Source organism: Arachis duranensis, chromosome 6, assembly GCF_000817695.3.
Source record: "Arachis duranensis cultivar V14167 chromosome 6, aradu.V14167.gnm2.J7QH, whole genome shotgun sequence".
Taxonomy (NCBI): domain Eukaryota; kingdom Viridiplantae; phylum Streptophyta; class Magnoliopsida; order Fabales; family Fabaceae; genus Arachis; species Arachis duranensis.
This window is the reverse complement of record NC_029777.3, coordinates 64947835-64958905: the sequence shown is the minus strand read 5'-3', so window position 1 is coordinate 64958905 and position 11071 is coordinate 64947835. Positions and strand designations below refer to the sequence as shown.

The window sequence follows — 11071 nt, the reverse complement described above, 5'->3', positions numbered from 1 at the left end:
GATTGTATATATTAACATTTTATTTTATTATTTAAAATATAAAAAATATTTAAAAAACATTTATGATGCTATATCACTGCTCCAATTTTAATTCGGTGATTTGTATTTGCATACTAAGGGAGAAATTTCAAAAAGAATTTATAGAAATAGTGTTTATATATTGACCCACAATTTAGTAAGGTCTAAAATAAATTAAATTCAATTTATAGATATCGTTTGTTTGTTTCTATTCGATCTCATAAAAGTTGGACATGGCAATATGATGAGTCTAATTCTATTTATCTAAATAAGTAACTAACTCATAAGATATCTCTTATTAATCTAAAAAGGAGATCTCAATAATCTCTCTAACAAAAAAGAATGGTTATTCACTAATAAAGGTAGAACTATTCTAAGATGTGGTTATTTATTCTACTATAAATATACTGATACTCTTCAGGTATATTCAAGTCTTAATCTATTAAAATCTGATTAAAATCTTCATTAACTTAAATATAAGAGTCTCTATTATTTAAATTGTCTCATAAAAAGTGTTTAAATAGATCCCTAATAGATTAGTTTAAAAATGGGATAAATCTTTTTAGATATAACTCTAAAATTAAAAGATATGATAACTAAAAGATATGATAACTAATTTAAATTAAAAGATTCTAAAAGATATTATAATTATTTTAAATCAGATTTGATCTTATTAGATTAGATCAGATTTGATTTAAATTTAAAATACCTATAATAAATACTACTAAACAAATCAAAACCAAATCAAGTTTTAACAAATCTTAACAACAAACCAAACTTAAATAGAGACTATATAAATTCAAAAATTATTGCTAAAATTTGTGTGACTTAAAAATCACTGTTGTGCATCTTGTTGTCCTGACTTACCCAATAGATCTTATGAGTGCCGCCATTTTAATATCACTGTTTTTTAGACAAATTCTTAGTTCCTTTAATGTTCAAGACCGGCATGAGACAATTTTTTGAATATTTAGATATTTGAATGTGACTTAGTTACCATTCTGCCTCTTAACTTTAAAATGTCAAAAATACCTTTTTGAGTACATATTAATTCTTATCAACTCTCACAATATTGTCAATGAACAACAATATTATTATTTTTGACCAATATTTAATTAATAATAATTTGCACTTATATTTATAAAAATTTTGTACATAAAAATATATAATTTATATTTATTTTTATTAAAATTTATACATATAAATTAATATAATTTGTTTTTATATTTTTTAAAATTTGTACAATTAAATTAATAAAATTTATTTATTAAAGACAATTTAATATTTATAATAGTTAAATAATAACAAAAAATTAAAAATTGTTGGCCTAATGACTGAAGAGTTTCTTTGTCAAATTTAGTTTATCATAAAATTTCTTAGTCACAGAAAAAAAAAAACCCTAATTTGTCACATATGGGTTTATCAACATTGCAAACTAAATAGGTAATTATTATTTGCATAAAATAAGATTTAAACTTTTAATATTTATTTAAATAAATAAGTAAGTTAACTATTAAAAAATTCAAATTGGTTATATTTTTGTCAAATTTGTTATATCAAAACTCAAATATGATTAAATTAAAAAAAAATTTTGTAAACTCATTATTTAGATAGTATATATGTCTCGTTACTTGTTAGAACATTTCTAATAAAATATTTTTAGAATATTATTTTTAATATTTTTAAAAAATAAATTATTTTAAAATTAAAATTTATATTAAAATTAATTAATAAAATAAAATTAAAATTAAAATTAACCTTAGAGATACTGGTCGTTCACTTTTGGGAGAAATCCCAAAACGGATTACCACTTTCTAAAGTTTTTTCGCTTTGCGAATCGCGACACAAGCGATGCATTCGGATTTAATTTAACCATAAAAGATAAAAAGATAAAATAGAAAAAGGGAAAAAGAGAAAAGATAAAGGATATTCAATAGGAATGCAATGTAGATGCGCAACGTGTCCTCGGTTGATTGGATAGAACTTCATAGACGAGAAAGCGTTGTATAGTCTGTACTACTACTATATATTGACACGAACCCCTTGTATTATCGCCATCTCTTTTCTCTCTCTCTCTTCTCTCCTTTTGCATCAAATTGGAACATCATCATCAGACAAACCCAATCTCTGCATATTTCCATTGCACTTTCGTCCCTTCCCTTCATTCCTTTGTGTGTATGTGTGTATGCACTCCGCAACTGTGCGACACATAAATACATACACACATACATACAAGCATAAATAACATCACACACTTTCCACGGCTTCGTACATCATCATTGCTCTTCTTCTTGCTGCTATCTGATTTTGGCTTCACGATTTCCTTCAATCCGTAGCTCTGATCACAAATTCATGGCCACCCTCGCAAATCATTCTGACGGCGCCGTCAATGGCAACGGTTGTGACGGAATGCGTCCACTTCCCGAGAAGCTCATTATCGATACCGACCCTGGCATCGGTGAGCTTCAACTTGCTATTTCAATTGTGTAATTTTAATTTTCTAAAGCTAATTAGTTTTTGACGTAATTTAGATTATAGATTACGTTATTATCATGCTTTAGGTTGGAAGTATGAAAATTAATTTTTCATGTTCTTCAATCTGGTGTGCTGAAGGATATATGTGCGTTTAATAATTCTAATTAATTGAAAAATTAGAAAAGGAATTAGTCTTTTGTTGGTTATGCAGATGATAGCATGGCGATTATGATGGCATTTCAATGCCCTGAGGTGGAGATGCTGGGTTTTACCACCATTTTTGGTAATGTTGCTACCACAGATGCCACCCAGAATGCTTTGCTTTTGGTATGTGTTTTCTAGTTTCCAATTTTTAACACAAGTTTCTTTTTATGTTTCTTGGACATGTTCTTGATTTGTGTTTTCACTATGCAAAAAGGATAGTGTGAGATCGCAGGCCGTCAAAATCTTCCTGTTGCAGAGGGTTCCCCTGAGCCATTGAAGGTAACTATTTAATATTTAGTTTGACCTTGTTCAATGTTTGGTCAAATTGAGTTTTAGAATTGTGCTTTGTTTTCCATTCCTTTGTCTCATCTTTGTGGGTCACCAGTCAAAATATTGCTGCCATGCCTCGGGCCCTACCTCCCACCCCCCTTTTATTTTTCCCACCTTTTGGTTGATTCTGAATTTCCAGTATTTTATTATGCTGACTTTTGTAAAAGGGTGGAGAGCCTCGTGTTGCTGATTTTGTTCATGGTAAAGATGGATTGGGTAACATATTCCTACCCCCGCCTACGACTAAGAAGATTGAGAAGAGTGCTTGTGAGTTTTTGGTAGAGAAGGTGTCTGAATATCCTGGTGAAGTAACTATACTTGCACTTGGACCGTTGACGAACTTAGCGTTAGTAAGTTTTCTTGGATTCCTCTTACTTTGTGATCTTGACCTTCTTAATTTAAAGCTTTTGTTACATATATTTCTTGATCTGATAGTGTGATCTCTATTATTAGGCAATCAAAAGAGATTCATCTTTTGCAAGCAAGGTGAAGAGAATAGTTATACTTGGAGGTTCATTCTTTGCCTTGGGGAATGTTAATCCTGCTGCGGAAGCAAATGTAGGTGTTGGATTCCTCTGTTCTTTTCTCCTATATGAATTCAATATGGAGCTCCTTAACTTGCTTGATTGACAGGATCTATCTCTATTTTGTTCAAGTGACCTATTTTCTTTTATACATTCATGTCTTCACCTAGGAAATTCTCGAAGATGAGCTAAGAAATAAGTATTGGGTTTAGCTAACAAGAGAGCACTTGTTAAGGTGTTAAATGTGGAAAGTTGATTGAATGACTAAAAAGTTGAAGTTTCCAATACATTTATAAAGTATTTATTGACAGAAAAACTTGAAAAATTTCTACTAACTTAATCTTAAGGGTAGTTTTAGCAAAATCCGTTAGTATAATAGGAAATAAGTTATCAAGTAATGCAATTTTGTTAAATACAATAGCTGTTCTGTTGCCACCTAATGCAGTTATGCGTGTGTAATTTATAATTCAGTTTTTGAATAAAGCTATTATACATCAGTTATTTCTTGGTTTTTAGATAAGCGTTTTTTTTTCCTTTAACATTCCCAACACATGAAGTAATCAGCTTGTAAGTTGTAGTGATTAGACGTATGTTATTTTTAGACATATGACTAGTTGAAGACTATCCACTATACATCTACTAATCGCCACAGAACGTTTATTTATTTATTTTAGGAAGTTTAACTTAAAGATCAGATTTTCATGTCTTATCATATTGATTCTTAACCTAATGATTTTGTTCTTTTTGCAGATTTATAATGATCCCGAAGCAGCTGATATTGTGTTCACCTCTGGAGCAAATATTGCTGTAGTTGGAATAAACATAACAACCCAAGTCAGATTGACAGGTGGGGTTGTAACTCCCTGTTTGCTCCAATTTCTGGGCTATCTTTAGCTGTTCATTATTATTATTCTGAGTCAGTCACTGGAAACTGAATATTGTATTTTGGTCAGATGCTGATCTCCTTGACCTGAAGGAATCCAGTGGAAAGCATGCTAGTCTCCTGGGTGATATGTGCAAATTCTATAGGGATTGGCATGTAAAATCTGATGGTGTCCATGGTAATTTCACACGCTGCTTTGATGTTTCAGTTTATGCTCTTTAGGTCTGTATTGCAATGATAATATGATTTCTTCTTTCAGGAATATTCCTCCATGACCCTGTCAGTTTTGTGGCAGTTGTCCGTCCAGATCTTTTCACATACAGGAAAGGGGTGGTGAGGGTAGAGACGCAAGGCATTTGTACTGGTCATACACTTATGGACCAAGGATTGAAACAGTAATGTCCAAATTATAAGCTGATTCTCTTTGCTTTCTTTTCAATGTTGTTAATTTTTTATGCAAATATGATTTCTACTCGACACAAACTGGTTTTTTATTTTTATTTTTATTTTTATTTTTATACAGATGGAATTCAAGCAACCCGTGGACGGGCTATTCTCCTGTTTCGGTTGCTTGGACTGTGGATGTTGAGGGAGTTCTTAATTATGTTAGGGACTTGTTGATGAAGCCCTGAAATATAGGCAATTGTACAATGCTTATGGCAGTTGTCAAAGCTTTGGAAAGTGATAGGCATGGTAGCTTCTAATTTCCAAGGCTATAAATAGTGTTTCTTTCTCTCATTGTCAACCAGAACTCTCGGTATCTAGGGTTCATATTGGTTTTATCTTGTAAACCGATGAGTTCTTGCTCCCATTTGATGTAAAAGTTCATGTACTAATTCACGTGAATTGCTTTTTGCTTTGGTCTTTCATTAGTATTTTACTTTCAGAAGTAAAAGCAAGTGTCATTTTCCCCTGTTCCGAAACTTGCAGTGGCTTCTCACACTGGTTCCGGGGACCCCAAGCAACAGACTGCACCTTGTTTTGCATGAAAAATGGTAGTAAACTAATAATTCCGCAAGCATCTTGATAAAGTTAAAGGGAAGAAAGAACACGGAATCATTATAGGAATTGTTTGGCAATGCCATCAATTTTACGTGATCAAAGTAGCAAACCAACTTAATACTGGATATCTATGTGCGCGTAACTTGATATATAAAATGATACACGTAACTAACATTGAAAAATGTTTTTGGGTATTTAATTTATTGGGTTAACTACCAAAAGATTCAGCGGATAACAAAAATCTCGAAATCAATTGGGTACTAAAAGATTCAGCTGTTAACAAAAATCTGGAAAAGGAGTTGTCAACAAAACAAATTCTGAATAATTTTAAAATACGATAAAAAAACTAATAAAATATTATATTTTTATAAGTAATAAAAAAATTTTATATTTAGCAAATAATTTATTTATTTGATCTAAATTTTTGTGACAACATTTGAATAAATATTTAAATGGTATACAAAAAACCTTCAAAGCAAAATTTAATCTTTAAATTTTTCTTTTTCTTTTAAAAAAAATGGTCATTCATAATAAAAAATTAAAAAAAACATTTACTCAACAAAAATACTAAATTTTAAAGGTGAAAAGATCTTATTTTTTTAATAATGATTACAAAAAATTGTATCAAAATTTGATCTCTAAAATTAATTTTTATAATATAAATTTAATATTTAGTTCTTTTTATCACGTTTTGAAATCTTTATGCTTATTTGTCGTTAGCAAATTTTTTAAGTCTTTTTGTTAGCGATTTGAACTTTTGGATATTGTTCATACCCTGACCCAACGCCAAGGCCCAGGTCCAAATAGGATAAAAAGGCCCAATCCATAGATTGGCCTCCCCACATAACTGACCTCCTCCCAAAGGTCGGATTCGACACAGACTTCACCCTAAAGAAGTCGGGAACGAAGGTTAGCTGGCAGATAACACTTATTCAAATAAGTAACTGCCCCTAAAATCTCTCAAACCCACTTTCAGGAGTCATGTCTCAACTTCCCTAAGATAAATGGACGGTTATCCTTCTTAAAAGGTAGAACTACTCCAACGGTGATTATTGGTTCACCACTATAAATACACTGATATCCTTCAGATATCTCTAAGTTCCAATATTCTATAAACTTGCTTAGATTCTTGCTGACTTAGGCATCAGAGTGTCTTTACAGGTACCTGATAAACCCCAATTTGACGGTTTATCTTGTATTGAATTTAGAGTATTTTGTAGACCTTTTCTCACATTTACCCAATGAATTAGCATGGTTTTGTATATTCTCCTTTAATTGTGCTTAAGAGTGAAAACATGCTTTTTAGGTCTTAAAATAAATAAATTTAATTCACCTTGATTCCATTAGATGCCTTGATATGTTTGTTAAGTGATTTAAGGTTTAGGAGGCAAAGATTGGATCAAGGGAATGAAGAAAGAAAGCATGAAAAGTTGGAGAACTCATGAAGAAATGAAAGAACCGGAAAGTTGTCAAGCTGACCTCTTCGCACTTAAATGATCATAACTTGAGCTACAGAGGTCCAAATGATGCGGTTTCAGTTGGGTTGGAAAGCTAACATCCGGGGCTTCGAAACGATATAAGATTTGCTATGGTTGAACTGCGCATGGTGACGCGTACGCGCATAGTACGCGCACGCGCCATTGTTGCCACCTGGTTCACTTAAAGCAAAACGTGGCCAGCGAATTCTAAAGCCTTGTGGGCCCAATCCAACTCATTTCTAATGCTATTTAACCCAAGGACTGAAAGGGAAACACAAGTATTGAATAAGTTAGTTACCAATTAGCATAGTTTAGTTCTAGAAGTTAGTTTCTAGAGAGAGAAGCTCTCACTTCTCTCTAGAATTAGGATTAGGATTAGGTTTAGTTCTTAGATCTAGATTTTAATTCATCTTCTTCTACTTCTATTTTCTCAATTCCTTGTTGTTACATTCATTCTTCTTTCATTCTTTTGTTGTAATTTCCTTTATGTTGTTCTTGTGTTTTAATGTAGATCTACTTTTGTTTCTTCTACTCTCTTTCAATTTAATCAAGGTAATTCATAATAAATGTGTTTCTTTTAATTGTTGTTGTTAATTCCTTTCAATAATTGTTGTTAGATTTCATTCTTGTTGTCAATTTACTATGCTTTTCTTTTGTGCCTTCCCAAGTGTTTGATGAAATGCTTGGTTGGATTTTAGAGTAGAATTTTATGTTCTTGGCTTGGAAAGGTAACTTAGGAACTCTTGAGTTACTAATGTCCAAGTAATTGATGATTGGGATCCATTGACTCTAGTTCAAAACCCCAAAAATGACTCACAACCAATAACAAGACACTTTATTGTAAATCCTAGGGAGAACGACCCGAGGTTTAAATACTTCGGTTTATAGATTTTAGGGGTTTGTACTTGTGACAAACAAATTTTTGCATGAAAGGATTATTGTTGGTTTAGAGACTATACTTCAACGAGATTTCATTTGTGAAATTCTAAACCGTCAAAAATCTAATCATCATTACCACCTCCCATTCTCTCACGCACACAAGTCGGACGGAGGCTCCCTGACGCGAACCTAGTCAAAGGGCTCCCTCCTTCAAACGATTGTGCCAACCCAATGAGTCAAACCCACTAATCTTTGGTTATCCACCATAACATTGCCGCCGTTGCCGAAGACCCGAGAGATCAACCAGTAATGACGGACAATTCACCCGAAGATGGCCATACAGTGTCCAATTCTGAGCAAGAGAATCTGGGCATTGGGAACAACGATGCGAACATAGCCACCCACCAAGGGGTGAACAACCAGCACAGAGAAGGTACCTATGGGTTGAAAGACCCGAAGGCAAACTCTTCTAAAGGGCGCGAATCAGGAAAGGAAGGACAAACCCATGCAGCAGATTTCATGGGATTGTTCCATGGTCACCAAGGAATAAAGCGTGCTTAGAGATTCAAGACCTACCCACAGAGGCAGTGATTATGGGCCTAGTAAATGGACTCAGAGAAGGTCTCTTCTCCCAATCCATATCAAAAAGGCACCTGACCTCCCTAAGTGATGTACAGGAGAGAGCCGAGAAGTACATCAACATGGAGGAAAACGCCAGACTGCGAGAGCCAAATTGGCGACTTGGGCATTCTCATTCATCGAAAGAGAAAGAAAGAGAGCCCAAGAAAAAAGAGGAAGCCAGCCCCGAAAGGCCTAGAAGATATCACTCCTATACTCCTCTAAGAGTTTTCCTAGTTGATGTATACAGGGAAATTTGCCATACTGAAAGGCTACCACCCCCTAGGCCCATCAATAATAAAAGGGGGGTTGTGGCGACTACTGTGAGTACTATAAGATATATGGTCACTCAACGAATGATTGTTACGACCTTAAAAATGTGATAGAAAAGCTGGTCAGGGAAGGTTAGCTTGATAGATATCTCATAGAAAGGTCGGATAATCATGGAAAAAGAAAGCGAGATGATGACGACCGAAGGGAGCCACCACCACAGACCCCAGAAAGACATATACATATGATCTCGGGGGGCTTCGGGGGAGTTGGCCTCACAAAGTCATCTCGTAAGAGACACTTGAAGGAAGTCTACTAGGTCGGTAGCGAGGTTCCCGACCTCCCAACTATCTCATTCACCAAAGAAGATGGGCAATGGATCATTCCTGGACATGATGATCCAGTGGTGATAACCATGGTCCTTGCCAACGCCCATCTTCACAGAACCCTGGTAGATCAGGGGAGCTTAGCCGACATCCTTTTCAAACCAGCGTTCGATAAGCTGGGGTTGGATGTAAAGGATTTAAGGGCTTACCCTGACACCCTGTATGGACTGGGGGATACACCAATAAAACCACTAGGATTCATACCCCTTCACTAAGAGTTTAAACAAACCAACCCATGAAGTAAATCCTCCAAAAGACAGATATTGCGGGTAGAATGGTTCAGTGGACAATAGAGCTATCCGAGTTCGATCTAAGGTACAAAACTCGGACGGCAATAAAAGCCCAATGCCTCACCGACTTCATGGCAGAATATGTAGGAGACCAAGAGGAAGAATCTACTACATGGGAGCTATATGTAGATGGATCCTCAAACAAAATAGGAAGCGGCGTAGGCATAATACTAGTCAACAAAGGGGGAATGCAAATAAAAGTCTCCTTCAAATTTGAGTTCCCAGCTTCTAACAATCAGGCAGAATATGAAGCCTTGATTATAGGATTAAAGCTGGCAGAAGACGTCGGTGCAATGAAAGTAGTGATATTCAGCGACTCTCAATTGGTGACCTCCCAAATAAACAGAGAGTATCAGGTTAATATGAAGAGGTACTTAGACAAAATATTGGAGTATCTTAGGCACTTCGCAGAAACCGAGGTCAAACACATAACTCGCGACCTCAATAGCAGAGCAGACGCCCTCTCCAAGTTAGCGAGTACCAAACCAGGGAAAAATAATAGAAGCCTGATCCAAGAAAATCTCCAAGAACCCTCTGTGGCAAAAACAGAGGCCAAGTAAGATGTCTTTGAAGTCTCCGGATTAGACCTCGGATGGATGAACCCTCTAATCGAATACCTAAAATTTGACATCCTACCCAAAGAGGAAAAAGAGGCCAAGAAAATCCAGAAGGAAGCACAAAACTACACTCTAGTGAAAAATATTCTCTACAAAAGGTGGATATCAACACCATTATTAATGTGCATCCCAACCTCAAGGACAATAGAAGTATTAGAGGAGGTCCACAATGGCATCTGCGAAAACCATCTCGGAGCCAGGTCATTAGCCAGGAAGGTCATCTGAGCCGGGTTCTACTGGCCGACCTTGCAAAAAGATGCCACATAATTTGTGAAGAAGTGTCAGCCGTGCCAAATGCATGCAAACTTCTACGTCGCTCCCCCCGAGGAGCTCATTAGTATAACTTCTCCATGGCCTTTCGTAAAATGGGAATTGAACTTGTTAGGTCCCTTTCCCCAGGCGCCTGGACAAGTAAAATACCTAATAATGGGGGTAGACTACTTCACGGAGTGGATCGAGGCAGAACCATTGGCCACCATCACTGCTCAGAGAAGTTGAAAGTTTCTCTACAAAAATATCATCACAAGGTATGGAGTACCTCACTCCATTACCATTGATAATGGCACTCAGTTCACCGACTCAACCTTCAGAAATCTGGTAGCTAGTATGAAGATTAAGCATCAGTTTACCTCGGTAGAACATCCACAAGCGAATGGACAAGCTGAGGCAGCAAACAAAGTCATACTGGTAGGGTTGAAGAAAAGGTTGCAAGATGTAAAGGGAGCCTGGGCTAAAGAACTCCCACAAGTACTATGGGCTTATCGGACTACATCTCAGTCTGCCATAGGAGAAACACCCTTCCGACTTGCTTATGGCGTAGAAGCCATGATACCAATTGAAATCAACGAGAAAAATAGAAGGGTGAGCTTCTATGACAAGGTAGGAAACATACAGGGGCACAAAGAAGAACTTGAGCTACTCCTTGAAGTCCGAGAGCAAGCTCAGATAAGAGAAGCAGCGCTGAAATAAAGGATGACAAACAGATATAATAAAAAAGTCATTCGAAGAAGTTTCACCCCAGACGACCTAGTTTTGATTAGAAATGACATCGGAGTCAATAAATCTGGGGATGGAAAGCTTGCTGCCATTTGGAAAGG

At 35.4% G+C, this 11071-nt stretch overlaps 1 protein-coding gene across 1 annotated transcript; it reads left to right on the top strand.

Annotated features, from left to right (window-relative positions):
* Window positions 1–2080: 2080 nt before the first annotated feature.
* On the top strand, window positions 2081–5303 carry LOC107493738 (uridine nucleosidase 1). Its single transcript, XM_016114795.3, has 9 exons — window positions 2081–2476; window positions 2705–2820; window positions 2917–2976; window positions 3195–3377; window positions 3481–3585; window positions 4302–4398; window positions 4505–4612; window positions 4694–4829; window positions 4958–5303. The coding sequence occupies exons 1-9, from the start codon at window positions 2371–2373 to the stop codon at window positions 5064–5066; spliced, it is 1020 nt and encodes a 339-aa protein (XP_015970281.1). The 5' UTR covers window positions 2081–2370; the 3' UTR covers window positions 5067–5303.
* The last annotated feature ends 5768 nt before the right edge of the window (window positions 5304–11071 follow it).